General features: G+C 43.4%; 1 protein-coding gene across 9 annotated transcripts in view; it reads right to left on the reverse strand.

Annotated features, from left to right (window-relative positions):
- The window catches only part of PDE1C (phosphodiesterase 1C), a 1,706,308-nt gene that overhangs the window by 1,013,125 nt on the left and 678,218 nt on the right, over window positions 1-14,965 (reverse strand). For 4 of the 9 annotated variants that reach the window (XM_086964792.1, XM_086964786.1, XM_086964788.1 and 1 more), the window contains one exon: window positions 6,473-6,514. The exons of the other annotated variants lie outside the window; for them this stretch is intronic. In XM_086964792.1, coding sequence (XP_086820918.1) covers window positions 6,473-6,514 — 42 coding nt within the window. The remainder of the gene's footprint in view (window positions 1-6,472; window positions 6,515-14,965) is intronic. 9 annotated transcript variants of the gene reach the window in all.

Raw genomic sequence — 14,965 nt, forward strand, 5'->3', positions numbered from 1 at the left:
CGACTTGCACTTCAAATACCCTGCCTTGGCTCAAACACAAAGAACTTCACACTAGCCTATTGTGCCCCCAGAAACACTTTGATTAGGACAGGGAGGTAGGAAATTCCAGACACTTCTGTGGAGGTGGAGGGAAATTCCAGAGGTTTCTTCCACTTGAAAGTGGGCACCTGATATAAAAATAGGACTCTCAGACCCACTTTTCAGTTCACTTCTGGACCTGCATACTGACTCTCAGAGGACTGTCCTGCAGTGCCAAGAGGACTGGCCTGCTATCTGAAGTCTACCTTGCACCCTCAGAGGAATGCCCTGTTGCTTGAGACCGGCTTTCCTGCTTGAACCCAAGACTTGCAGAGTGACTCCAAGGGCTAGTTGGCTGTCCTACTAATCAGAGCTTCAAGGACAGAAAAGTCCTGTACCTGGACCCAGTCTGAGTGAGTCCTGACCCTTTAAGTGGTGCACTCACCCCATTCCTGGACCCTTGGAAGTGATGCTAAAGGTGTCCAGATAGCTCAAATCCAAAACTTGCGACTTAGAGAAGATTTTTTGCCATAATGTGTTCGGAGAACCAGAAGGGGATCAAGACCTATCTGCTTGCTGATTCTCCCAAGATGCATTGCTGTTTGGCCTGACTTTTTGGCAGCTCCCACTGCGTTTTTCTCTTCACAGCAACTCCTACTCAGCAGCTATCCACAGAAGAGGTATCTGACCTCATGGAGCCCTCATTAGGTACAGTAGGCGGCTTCATCCCACTGGAGATGTTTGACTGCCAAAAAGAGACTAAGTCAAAACATAGAAACTTCACTGTACCTTGGTCCTGCACCCTTGAACTTTACCTTCTCAGAAAATGTTCTTTAAAAAAAATTCTGAGTCCCAAGGTAAGTGGAAACTGACCACAATCCACTTTGTGTATTTCTCGTGCTTTCTCATCGATGTTCATAACTTTCGACTTTGCCTCATTCTCGCATGAATAGATGTCTCTGCGCGGTTGACATTTTGATCTTGTAGGTGCTATTTTACACTTTAAATGTAAAAAAATATATTACTCCGGCTCTACTGATTGGATTTTTGTTGTTTTGGTCTCAAATAATTTATTAAAGTTTACACTATTTTTCTAAATATGTGTGACATTTTTCTTACTATGTTTTCACTTCATTAATGTTTAAGTGCTACATAAATACTCTACACATTGCCTCTAAGTAAAGCCTGACTGCTTGACTGCTTTTGTGCCAAGCTACTAGAAGGTAAACCACAGCTTAGTGAAGTGGCTTTTTGTGGGTCACTCGGACAAATATTGTGACTGTTTCTTGAGCAGGGGTTCACATCCCTCAACCAACAATCCAATTTCTCACACTGTGGTCTAGGCAAAATTTATTTTCCTCTCACGGCACCTTGAGAATCACAGCAAACAGAAGATTTGTGTCCATCCGGAAGATCCATGAATTTGAGATTTGGTTTGGACCACGCATCTCTATTTAAAGTTACGTGTGTAGACAAGACCACTAATTTTGATTCTCCGGATCAATAGTGGAAATGTATTCAACTTCAAATGGATGTTGAGAAAACATGATTACACCCTATGCTATCTTTCTTATGCTCAAAACATGCTCTCTTGAACTCAGATGTCTTGTTACTTGTTGTTTATCTCCTGACCTCATACTAGGATGATATTGATTTTGCCTTGATGTGTCTGTTTTTTTACAGGTCTCTTGTTTGTCATTGTGAACTTGGTGGAAGTATTTGAAGTTTTGTCATTAAATGTACATCATCTCCACGGTGTTGTTATTCCCTCAATCCTCCTTTGTTAGGGTAAGTTCACCTGGTTGGTGTGTGGCTGAGCTCCATGTTCGCTGTTCCTTTGTCCTTTTTTGCCTCACATTTTCTCCCTTCTTCCCTTTTGCTAACTTCCAGGGTCATCAGAGGTATGGGTTGCCATTGACGTAGGTACTTCACCACTCGTCATACTCAATGTGTACTTTCATGTTAACTACAGTGCTATGGTAAAAGTCAATTTGACCTCTTACCAAACATTTTCTCTCATTCTTTGTGAATTTTCTTTCAAATACAGTTGTATGGTCTGTTCTGTCATTTCTATTTTTTACTATGTTCCATGGCTTGTCCAGTTATGCTCATGTGGATTCAGCCTTATGTTTGCTATTTGTTCATATAATCTCTTATTTTGTCTTGTTCCTGATTTATTTGCCATAGAACAATCTGGGTTTGTTAAAGGAAGATATATTACAGATGACACTAGGGCCTTTTTAAATATTCTTCACAATGCTTTTATACACATGGATCCAATTGTGGCAGTAACACTTGCCGAGAAGGGTTTCAAACATGTAAGTTGGGATTTTATGTTCAAAGTTTTGAAGCAGCATGGATTTGGGCCCAAAATTTTACAATATATTAGGGTTCTTTATACAGGTCCCAAAACCTCAGTTTTTGTTACTGGAAGGCAATCTTCCTATTTTTCACTTTAAAAGAGGTATTAGACAGGGATGTGTCTACTACCTATTATTCTTTACATTAAGCCTAGAACCCTTTTGGAATAGATCAAATAGCATTGCTGGTTCTAAGTGCAAGGAGGTAGAGGTTCAGTTTACAGCCTATTAAAAGGACATATTAATATAAACGTCTAACCAAAATAATTCTATTTCAGAATTTTTTTTAATTCAGTCTTCTCATTCTGCGGTCTCTCGTTATAATTGGAATATTGATAATTCTGAGGTCTTGTTGCTTAATATATATTGGCTTAAAGAAATGTTCAAAGAATCTGAGTTTTTGAACCCTCTAAAATTAAATGCTTAGGTATCCTTTATTCCAGTCTCATTAGTACTATTATCCAACACCCCTCTTCCAATCTTGGTGGGGCAGGCTTGATACTATTAAAATGATGATGTTATCTATTATCAATTTTTATATGTTCCTTCTGTGAGTAAAACTCCCTCACTTTTCATAAAGAATTGACAGTCTTTTTACTAAGTTCTTATAGAATAAACCTTACATATCTTTGCATAAGCTTAAAAACATATAAAGCCATTGGAGTTGTTCATTTACCAATGTCTCCATTTACATATAGGCTTTTTTGCTAGTATTCGGTAAGGTTTGTAATGGCTCAACATAAATCTTTCGTTTTTTATCACTCTTCTCTTCTTTCTTCTTCTCCTTTTTCCTCCCATGTTTTCGCTATTAAAAAAATCGAGTCTGTGCTTATTATTCAAGTTAGTAATCTATTCTGTATAGGGCAGGACTTTAACATGTATTTACTGAAATAATGAATATTTTATATTTAATATTGTAATATATCAATCTGTAGGTGCATTTAAAGTAATGCTGTTGGTTTATGTGCACTATTTGATTTGCTGTTATTTTTGTAATTTTCCTATAGTCTAATGAAGCGTTTTTAAACAAAAAAGATAGAGAGCATTTTCCACCAGGTGTGTGCAGAATACAATCCTACCTGCAACACCCTAAATTTCTCCATTTTCAAGTATTATGGAAACTTCTGAAAAATGTATAATACAAGGGAGCAGCAATGTTTCTGTTTATTTGGGTGAAGTATTAAAGATACAACACTTTTGAAACTGGGAGATATGTACTGGGAATATGTATGAAGGTTTCCCTTAAAAACTGCTAATGGCTATACTTAGCCGTTCATTTCCTTTTATTTTTTACACACCTATGTATGTTTAATTTATAATTGACTGTACAGACACAGATGCGTTTAGGAATGTTGATGATTGTCTACAGTGGACAATATAGTTTGGAAATATTTTCAAACATCCTTTTGCTTTTGACTCCACTTCGTGCCATAAAATGTTTTGTATTGCTTTGTTGAAAGCTTTGTTTAGTCCCAATTTGATTGATTTATATTTTATAGCATGATTATGTACACTAACATGCTGGTTATATATGTGGAAAATAGAGAGATGGAGAAGAAGAAGAGTGATGTGGCACTATTTGGAAAAAAAGGATGTGTTCGTTTGGCAAAAGGTAGAGAATGATTACTACAGCAATATGGGAGAAAGGTTAATCCCAAAAGATCAGACTGGTGTGCAATAGACAGATGTAGGCACTTGCAGGTTCTTTCCACCCCCCTCTGAAATAACTCTGCATATGAAGCGCATCCACCGATATACAGAATTAATCAGTGCATCTCTAGCAGTATACTAGGTTGCTCAAAAAGGGAAGCTAGAAGGCCTGATTGGACCAGAAAGCCTCATTGCTCCCACTGCAAATCACATGCATGAGTTCATACACAATTCCAACTAGTTTAGGAGTTTGATATTTCATTATTGTTCAGTCGTTTTATGTTGCTTAATATTTTCTAGAATGCTGCTGGCATATCGTTTAGGTGGCAAATGGTCACTAGAAAGCTTTTGAGTTGCAAAAGGGCCAGTGATAACATTGCTCCACTCAGTGAGAGGATATCCAGGTACCTAACAGTCTTTTCAAATAAAAGGTGATCCTCTGGAGAATGAAAGAGCAGGGATGAAAGTTCCAAGAAGTAGGACTCCCCACACAAAATTAACTTCCACTTGTCCAAGTATTTCAAAATGTTATAACTATAGGACTTTCTAAGCTGTGGGAGTACTAAAGAGATATAAACAACATACCAGAAACTCTAGAGGATCTAGATTACCTGATCAGACATTCAGGGCCAGCAACATAGAATGTGATGTGATGTGACTTAGTAGTGGGGTACTGGGGGCTCTAGGGTTGGCAGAAATAGTCACCACAGGCTTTAGGGGTCCACGCTTGCCAATCTTTAGACAAGGGTTGATGGTCACCAGGACAGTGATGGACAATGTTTGCCCATTGTGCTCTCTGCCTCGTGCATGGTTAGAGTTCTGCCTGATTGGCGATCACCCTTTCAGAATCTCTCTTTACACCTTGACTTATTTCCCAATCCAAGATGGCCATCACTGACTTCCAGGTTGATGATCATTCACTTGCAGGTTAAATGGGGTTTTTGACACTATTTAAGTCAGCACTAACTTCTAGTCTTCACCTGACCATGTCCAGTTGGTGATTTGTTCAACTGGCACATCCCTTTCCTTTCATGGGCACTTTTTATTCTATTTTCGGATTCGCCTTTGATTTCTTGTGTAACTGCTTGCTACTGAACTCTCTCTAGTTATCCTTACAGCCTTACCAGTAGGAGCCAGTCTCTCGGTTCCACCTGCTCCTAGTTACCCTCAGGCCTAACAGTGGAAGTGGCGTTCTTCTCACTCACTTACCTGACCTGGTGTGTGCCATTGTTTCCTGAGACTACACTAACCCTGTTCCTTCTGTTTCCTTTTACCTTACACCTCACCTTCTATGGTACAAACAGGGATGAGGGCATCGGGTAATTAGGAGGCTTGAGGATAAACTGCACAGCCCTCTATTCTGGTCATGATGTGATGTGATGCTGTGATGTGGTTATCTGAAACAACGAGGCGGGACAGAGCCAAACCAATGCCATGACAAAGAAACAAGCTGCATAATGTAACAAGGTAGACCAGACAATAAGAATGGACTTAGGTAAAAAAAGAGAGCAGCATTTTAATAGCCATAGAGCTGGAGACCATGAATAACTAGCAAATAGACTAAGATCAGTAAGACACCACCAACTAGTGCAACCACCAGGGGAGTGCGTGTGTAGATATGAGGTAAGATAATTAACATGAAGGTCCAGACCAGACAGATATATATCAAGCCAGATAAGTGTCAGGACCAATAACCACTATCTCCTGACTGAGTGATGAAGTGGGATTGTGATGCACAAACACTATATTCACCAGGTAAAGATGTAGGGGATACATACTAAATGCACTACATCTCCACAATATATTTGGTATTTTGAATGTGGTGGCAGAACCATTAAGGATGGTGGTCATTAACATGCATGAAATAACACTGGCAGGGGGATTGTTAGGCCTTTCGTTGGCATCATAAGCACAATGGCATTCGCTACTCCACCGAGGAGCAAACGGGCAAAGTAAAGGTGCAGTCATGTGTCTAATTCTCCAGTGACCACCTAATTACAGAGGCCTTCATGACAAGGTGTATGTGGGCTTCCTACACTTTCCTGAATTCAGTACAGTGTGACTAGTTTTTTAACACGTAGGCCTTATGTTAATAAAGTACCATTTTTGTGTCAGCTGGAAGACTGCACTTAGTCAAATTATCAACACTACTAAGTTAACATTGCAGATAACCATAGAAGAGAGGTGGCAGGGGGTGCTGTTCTTGGCAGTAACACCTTTAAAAAGGAACTACATAATCTTCTCTCACTGAGAAATATGGTAGCAACAAAGGAACAAAAATAGGTAAGCATTTGTCACTTCATTGATGGCCAGTACTAGCCATATTACGTTATCGAATGGATAATAGAGGAAAACCCTCAGACTTAGTAACGGGGAACAAGAAACATGAAGAAGGAGTGTGACTACATTATTAAGTGGTCAAAGAAATGAAAATATATACATACCATACAGAAAGAATGTGGTATGCTGGTGGTGGCTGGGCCCCCCTAAAAAAGGAAATAACAATGAAAAATATGGCTACAGTGGAATTCAGCGTGAAAAAATGGATTAAATGGCAGTTTAGGCACTAAATGTTATCTTCCTCAGGAAGCACTGTGCCACCTCATCTTTGTGTGTTTGGTGTCATCATGTTGTGCCTTTGACTGGAGGTCTTTTCTGCAGCCTTCGGTGAGGAAACCTATATGGGTGTGCGATATACTAAATCATGTACATAAACTCAGTCTCTACATATCTACTCAAGAAATTGCCCACCTGAACACTTAGATGGCTAGGCATGCTAACATCTCTATATCACAGCACACGTACGGAGGGAGGCAGCGGGCATTGCTAACAATTACTCTTACAAGACCTTAACAAAGAGGACTTTTCCTTCACCAAGAATTTCATGTCACCTGAAGTTCTCAGAAGCATTAAATTAATTCTACTGTCAACCCCACATTCATCGATCTACATGTAAATTGACTGCTGCTGTTATTAATGATCCTATCATCCCTTGTACCAATCACGTTTAGATATATAGCTGCATCCTTCGAGAATGCATGTCAAGATCAGCTCCCAAGTTCTCCTGGAAGAGGTTCTGTGTCTCCTCCAGCTAATTCTAACTCCCCTCAACCATGAGTGCAGAACATAGCTATGCGATGGTCATTATGCAGAACATGAAATAAATACTGGAGCCTAATAGAAGCAAGGGACCATGATTCAGTTGCTTCTAGTTTATCCCCTCTTTGTCTTCATATATTTATGTTTCCCCTTAGTCTTTTCTCCAACAAGAAAAAAAACAAGTAAATGCTCCTGGAAGGTCTGATTCTAACTGAATGGCCAATAACATTGAATCGTCAAGCAACTGGACAAATCTACATAATTATTCAATAATATTGCACTTTATTGCAACACCTGCAAAACTTAGAAGAGATATTTTCTGGGCTCATGCATTACACTGGGCTGCTCACAGAGTTGGTCCCATATGTGCAATGTTAGTTTTATGGGTAAGTACTTCCGATTGCCTTTCATGGTCATGTGAGTCGGTCATGTTAGTCAGTCACCATGTACAACTGCTGCATATAATGTAAAAAGTTTTTTGTATGTCATTTTTGCAAGAACACTATTGCCTGCCACGTAGCAGCCCACAGAAATGCAATAAGGAGGTAACCTCAACATAGATACATCTATACTTAAGTGCCACAGTCGAAGTAAATCTACTATTGGAACTCACTGTCTGAGTTATAGAATGACTAATAATGATGTTTCTGAAACAAAGTACAGAGTTTAAAGTCCTACTAAAATAAGGGACTTTCTGAAATGAGAAGAGTGGTGTTTGTTTGAGTGTCAAGAGGTAGACAGTTCCACCGGACAGAGCAGCTCCAGTGGTTGAGTGTTTCTGGGAAAAAGATGTTCTGAATCTTATCAATTCCATCTGTAGGAAGTTCTGCTTGAAACTTAAAAGTACATGTCCTACTTTTTAAGTACACTGCACCCTGCCCTTAGGCTTTCAAGGGCCTACCTTAAGGGAGACTAATACGTATTAAAAAGAGAGATTTGGCCCTGGTAAAAGGGTTAACTTGCCATGTTGACATGGCAGTTTAACACTGAACACTCAGGCTCTTCAATGGCAGGTATGAGACATGTTTAAAAGGCTACTTAAGTGGGCACTAGAATCAGTGCTGCAGGTCCACTAGTAGCATTAAATTTAAAGGCCCTGGGCATGTATTGTGCATTTTACTAGGGACTTATGTAAATGTAAATGTAAATGTATAGGCATTTATATAGCGCACTACTTACCCGGAGGGTCCCAAGGCGCTTCGACCGCTGCGAAACCCTTCCTGGCTTCCCTGAGAGATGGTCCCTTAATGGGTATCTCCAGGGTGAGACCAGGCATCCCCGGCGGTCTGGTGGGGCCGTTAGTGAAGATGAGGCAAGCTAAGTAAATTAAATATGCCAGTCGTGGGTAGTCAATGCTACAAAGTTTTAGGGCGAGAGCACATGCAGTTTAGCACTTGTTTACAGTGGTAAAGTTACCAGAGTCCTAAAGCCAACAAAAAGGATGTCAGAAATATGGGAGGAGGAAGACAAAATGTTTCGGGGGGGACCCTGCAGAAAGGGCCATTTCTAGCACTTATTCTTTCCAGAATGGAACACAACATGAGTATTGTTGATATTTATTTATTTATTTATTTAATCTTTATTTCGACCATTTGGTCATAAAAGATACACATACATAAAATCACATGAATCTGTCACAGTTAAAAAACATCAATACATACTATTCAAATAAAAACCAGACTTTACAGATGATTGTTAAAAATAAGAGATTCTCCAATTTACCCAGCATTTTTTATAAGACGACTGCGCGTGTGCCAGACATTCGTTAAGAATTTGGAAAGTGCAAAAGCAGTTGGGCCGGAAACATCACTTTTTAAAATCCTGTACATCGGTGCATATTCCCTGCCACCCAAATTCTTGATCAATGGCAGCAGCCAGTACTTTCTAGCTGTCTTGTATGCTGGGCAGAAAAAAATCACGTGCAAGTCATTTTCCTCTTTGTCAACGCAAAGAGGACAAAACTTAGTCGAAGGGATTTGCGCCCAGGTACTAGTAAAGGACCGCAAAGGCAGAGTGCCGTACCTCCACTGGAGGAATAACTTCCTGGTGAATATGGGGTATACAGGATCAAGAGCTTTCTCAAATGTATAAAGATCCTTGGTTTGCAGGAATAAGGAGGAAAGGGACCCCTCTGTCTGGGTAGCTATAACCCTAACCCTTTTGTGCTCGTGGAACAGCTTCGCAAGTGCTCTCTTAGGGATTCTTGGTGCTGTGATAGCTGGTTCGGTCCACAGCTCGGGGAGCCCCAAATCTGTGCAGACTGACTGGATGTTTTGGACCCAGGGAATACTGAGCGCCTTGGGGTGTTTTAGTAATTCGACCAGTTCCGCCCTGTAATCGGCGAGATCGTCACCGCTCCATAGCCTGCGCCAGAAGGCAATGGGTCTTAGACTTACCTCGTCGGCAAGTGGCCGTAGCCCTAAATCAAGCCTCAAAGGGAGGAGCGGGGTGCTAGAGGGAAGTGCGGTAATTTGTCTTAAAAACCTGTTTTCTGTACGAGACAAATTCCGACATGGAATATGGCCCCACAATTCGGCCCCGTACAAGATCGCCCCCCTTGCCTGTGCCTTATATATCTGGATTAGGGCCCCCAATGGGCGATAGGTCGAACCGGTCATCATCCGTGTAATGCCCCCGGTGATTTGCTCTAGTTTAAGGTTAGCCCTAGTTTGGTGGGTCTCCCAGGTCATGTTTTCATTGAGTGTCACGCCGAGATATTCGAACGTGGCAACTCTTTCCAGTCTCATTGCTCCTAGTAAGGGATTCGGGCGCTGTTTAGGGCTTGGATTCAACACCATATATTTGGTCTTTGTGGCATTGATTTCGAGCCCTCTATCCTGGCAGAAGGCCACAAAGGCATCAAGTATCTTTTGAATGCCCATGGGTGTCTTGGATACCAACAGCGTGTCGTCCGCAAACATTATTGCGGGCACACTGTTGCCATTCAGTTTAGGGGCATCTGTATAGTCGGTGGCATTTAGGTGAGCGAATATCCCGTTGACGAAGAGGCAGAACAGGGTCGGCGCCAGCACACAACCCTGTCTTACCCCTCTGCCCACGGGAAATCTATCTGTCAGCTCCCCCGACCTCCCACACCTCACCTGGGCATAATTATTATGATGCAGCCTCTGTAGGGTCAATAAAATGTCTGGTGGAACGCCCATCCCTGCTAAGATGACCCAGAGTTTCCCCCTGGGCACGAGGTCGAAGGCGGCTCTTAAGTCCACGAAAATCGTGTACAGACTACCGCCCTCGAACCTCACTGTCTTCCAGCAGATCAAGTTCAATCTGAAGACCTGGTCCACAGTCGATACCCCTTTCCTAAAGCCTGCCTGATATGGACTGAGGGCGCCCACCTCCTCAATCCATTCCTGAAGCCTGTTCAGGAGAACCCTGCCGAACAGCTTCTGTGCTACATCTATCAGGCTAATCGGCCTGTAGTTGGCTGGGAGCAGGGGGGATCCTTTTTTGAAAATCGGGACCACCTCAGCCCCCAGCCAAGTACTGGGGATTTCCATCCCACCGAGGACACCATTAAAAAGGGCTACGAGGTAAGGCGCCCATACGGTTTTCTCCTGTTTATACAGATCTCCCGGTAACCCGTCCAGGCCAGGGGCCTTCCCCGAAGCCAGGCCTGAAATAGCAGCTGTAACCTCACTCAGTGTTACCTGATCCGCCTGCAAGCCCTGACTCCCTAGTTCAGTTGGCACAGGGGGTTCTCCGGACTCAGCGCTATATAGCGACTGGAAGTGGGCCTGCCACACTCCAGGAGCTATATTGGGCACCACTGCCGAATGTAGACTCCCTGATCCCCCATTCACCATTCTCCAGAACAGGCGTTGGTCTTGCACTGCTAGGGCCTTTGTGAGCTCCTCCCACTGGTTTTCCTCCCATTCTATTCTGGCCTGTGCGAGAAGCTTCTTGTAGGCTTGTCTGCATTGCTTGAGACGTTCCCCTCCTTTGCCCTCCTTGACTACTCCCAGGAGTTCTGTTTTGGCCCGCCTGCAGGCTATATTATACCATTGTGTTTTGCCTCGGGGCCTCACTTTTGGTTTTTGCACTTTGCGTGTAAAATGGGGTGCCGCTACTTTTATAAGTTCTTTATGGGCATCAAACAGTTTACTCCTAATATCTGTTTTGTTTGCCACACTATCAAGGTCTCCGACAGTTTCCAGGATGGGGGTAATCTCAGCATAAAGCAGTGGGAGTTTGTCCTTGTTTGTGACCATATGCTCCCACCTAATTTTTCTCCTGCTGTTGTTTATCAGGAGTGTGGGATAATTCCCTGCCTCATGGGTCTCTAGGCCCTGGGGTGCTGGGTGGACGAGATCTAGCTCGAGAGCATTATGGTCACTGTCCATCCTATCAACTACCCTAAAATCCTGTACTGTTGACCACCTCGCTAATTGTACCAGGATATAGTCCAAATGTGACTCCCTTCCCTTGCGATTATAAGTATTTTTGCCTGGTGTGTCGGAGTTAGTTCGCCCATTACACGCTCTAAGTCCATACCTTAACGTGAGGGCAGTGATTTGCAACGCTAGGGGGGTCCAAACTTTTGGAGATGGCACATCAACCCCAGGTACTGCCCACCTCTCTTCTTCATCTGATAGGAACCCTTCCTGGAGGCCTGGGAGTGGCTCAAAGTGAGAGTTAAAATCCCCACCCACCACATAGTATGAATCAGTCGACAGTTCCAATAAAAAGTTCGAAAGTTCATTAAAAGTCGGTGATTCTTTTGCCCTTCCCATTGGCCTAGAATAAATATTAATCAGCAGGAGGTTGACTTTGTTTGGCCAAGTTAGAGAGACCACAAGAATATCGTCGGAGCTGCATGGAAACCGTGTTGCCACACAGCCCACAAGAATATCGTCGGAGCTGCATGGAAACCGTGTTGCCACACAGCCCAGATGAACCGCAACCCATGTCGCAAGACCCCCTGATGGTCGGCCTTTGCCTTCCCATCTAGCTGGAATAAAAAAGGATGCGTAGCCTTGATGCTCATAGTCCTCTCTGGCCCAGGTTTCCTGGAACATACATATGTCACCAGTTTCTATATACTTTCCCCAGGTCGGCTCTTCCAATTTATTTGCTAGTCCCGCGATGTTCCAGGAGATTATCCTCAAATGTTTGGAGGTGGAAGATGTCATGGCATGGGGGATGCGGGAGGTAAGTCCGTAGTCCATTTGCATTGTGGAGCCTGCGGCTATGGCAGCAGAAAGTACGTGTGGCTCCAAGGGTCCCAGCTCCCCCTCGCCCTCATGGGAGGGTGCCATAGTTATCCGCTCAGCAACATCTACTCCATCAGTGGCTAGGTATGAGGATTCAGTTTGGCCGTGTTCTGGGGCGAGTGTGTCATTCCGTGGGCCAGAGATAGCACCGGGGGACACAGTGGAGGGATCCAAGGGGCCACGAAAGCCCGATACCCCTGTCGCAGATTTACTGACGGTGAGTCAGTCGACCCCATCCAGCCCGTTCAAACAGTTAAAACGGTTAAAGTCGCAAAAAGGTGTGTCCGGGGGATGGAAGTACGGGCGTTGGACAGAGCCTTTATAATTGCGTCTATAGTTCACCCTTGTCCAGCTATCGTGTGTTGGGGCCTGGTGCCTGGGAATTGGAGGAAAGAAAAAGGATACTGGGAGGGTCTGTATGGTGGAATCAAGGGATCGATTCGTCCCTCCACAGATGTGTCGAACCGTGCCCGGATCTTTGAAGGTTACCATGATACAGTCCCCCACTATGGTTTTCCTGGTCTTCCCTAGCCATGGAACCCTTCTCACCATGATGATCTCGTTATTAAAGTGAGGTGGTAAGGGTCGGTTCCAGTTGAGCCATTTCATTACCTTTTTCTTAAGGGATTGATAGTCCTCGTATTCTCCTGATCTTAAATGGGGGGCACCAGCTAAGACCACCATCAGACTATTAGCCTCAGGTGGGAGATCTGGCCTCCGTGGTCTGGGGGTTGGGCAAGTGGGCATGGTTGGGGGGGCATTACCCTGATCTTGATGTATTCCAGTGGACTCTATTTGTGGAATGTGTGGGGCTGGGGCCACCGGATCAGTAGGTCTATTGCTTGGGTTATTGTGCCGTTCTTGGAGTTTAACAGCCATGAGGGGTTGCAGAGGGGCGGCAGATGGCATGCTTCTAGGGGGGGCTTTTTTAGCGTTGGTTACTTTGGAAGATTCCCCACCCGAGGAATGGGTTTCCACTAGCTTAGTCTGCTTACTTACTAGGGTATTCAGAGTGGTGAGAGAAGTTTCTAGCAAGGTGAGCCTAATCTCCACTTTTTTTAAACTATCAGTGATAGGCTGCAGAAGGGAGCGGAGTAAAAATTCTATGCTCCCCTTGGCAGAGAGTGGTTGGTTTGGAGTCGGCGTAATAGCCTCTGGCTCTTTGGTGGTAGCAGTTAAGTTGGAATTTGAGAGCTTGGGTGGTGGCACTATCTCAGTAATCTTCCCTAGTAGGGTGATGTTAGTACTTTTCTTACCGAAGTCCAGGTGCGAAATTTTAGATTTCCCCCGCCCCCCCGCTGTTTTCCGCGCCCGTTTACTGGGTGGGGGCCTGTGTATCTCCGCCATGACATTTAGTTTAGACTTGCTCTTATTAACTAGTTGTATGGGTTGCGTTTGAGTTACCAGGTTGACAGGGGTATGGGAAATCTCTAAGTGGCCCGGCTCTATGATTTTCCCCAATGCTATCCCTGGGGTGGAGGGAACTTCCCTTAATAAAACAGGGATATCCTCTAGTGTTAAGCTGCCGGATAACAGGTCTACCTCTTGGGTGGCAGGATAGGGAGTGATATCTAACAAAGGCATGGTTTTCATGCATTCAATGGAACGCCTACGCTCCGCCCTTCTTTTCTCTAGTGAGCCTTCCGAATCCGCCTCACCTTTATTTTGTTTGAAGTACTTGTCCAAAGTCCCGGTGTTGTTGATATACCTAACAGAAGCAATAATTTAGCATAAAAATAATCTCTGTGCAAGGTTGGAATGTGACAGCCATGCATGCACAAGCATATTGTCGAAAGATAAAGGGAAGTATGAAAATAGCACGAGGTAAAGAACACAGAAAACTGAGTTTCACTGAAAGATGGACTTTTTCAGAGGCAGAGAGTAAACACAAAAGAAGGGATTCTACAGTGTTTGACACTAACCACAGAAAGGGGCATGTCTAGCGGGAGAAATTCTGCTGCGACAGGATGTTGCTGTGTTGTGGACTGATCTCTCAGTCTGGATATGCCCGTCCTATGTCTAAAATTGGTAGAAAATATGCCGATTTATGAACTGCACCAAATTAGGCAAAATGAAGATGGATTACTGTGTGGAAAGACCAACCAAGGAGAGGTATTCATTTTAATCACCACGGATTAAAATAAATAGTGGGAATGTCTTATAAAATATCCGAAAAAGACATAACAAAAAGTTCTGATGTAGTGCTCCAGACTCAGTATATTGAGTAGGCCATGTGGAACCACTTCAAAATGCCTCAGCCTAGGCAACGTGAAGACTGCTGATGCCATGCTGGAAGATAATAATGTCACATATACTGCTGATGTAGTCTTCCTATGCATTGAGGATGTGCTGATGTGTCCCAGTAACAATGTCCCAGACAAGGTGCTATGTCTATGGATGGCTTGTACTATCTAGTGCAGTAAGATCATGGGCCCATATGCTTTGTCTCGGTCCAAGCCGGAGAACCTGGTCAGTTTCTGAGAGCATGAGGATAACTTCTTGAGTATTTTAAATCTGGAACAGTTTGATATCTAGGTCTTGTCTTGATCATGAATAATTCAGTAAGCAATTACAGGTGGGTCGTAGCTCACCTCCACCAAGTGATTA

The sequence above is a fragment of the Lissotriton vulgaris genome, chromosome 4_1, assembly GCF_964263255.1.
Source record: "Lissotriton vulgaris chromosome 4_1, aLisVul1.2, whole genome shotgun sequence".
Classification (NCBI taxonomy): domain Eukaryota; kingdom Metazoa; phylum Chordata; class Amphibia; order Caudata; family Salamandridae; genus Lissotriton; species Lissotriton vulgaris.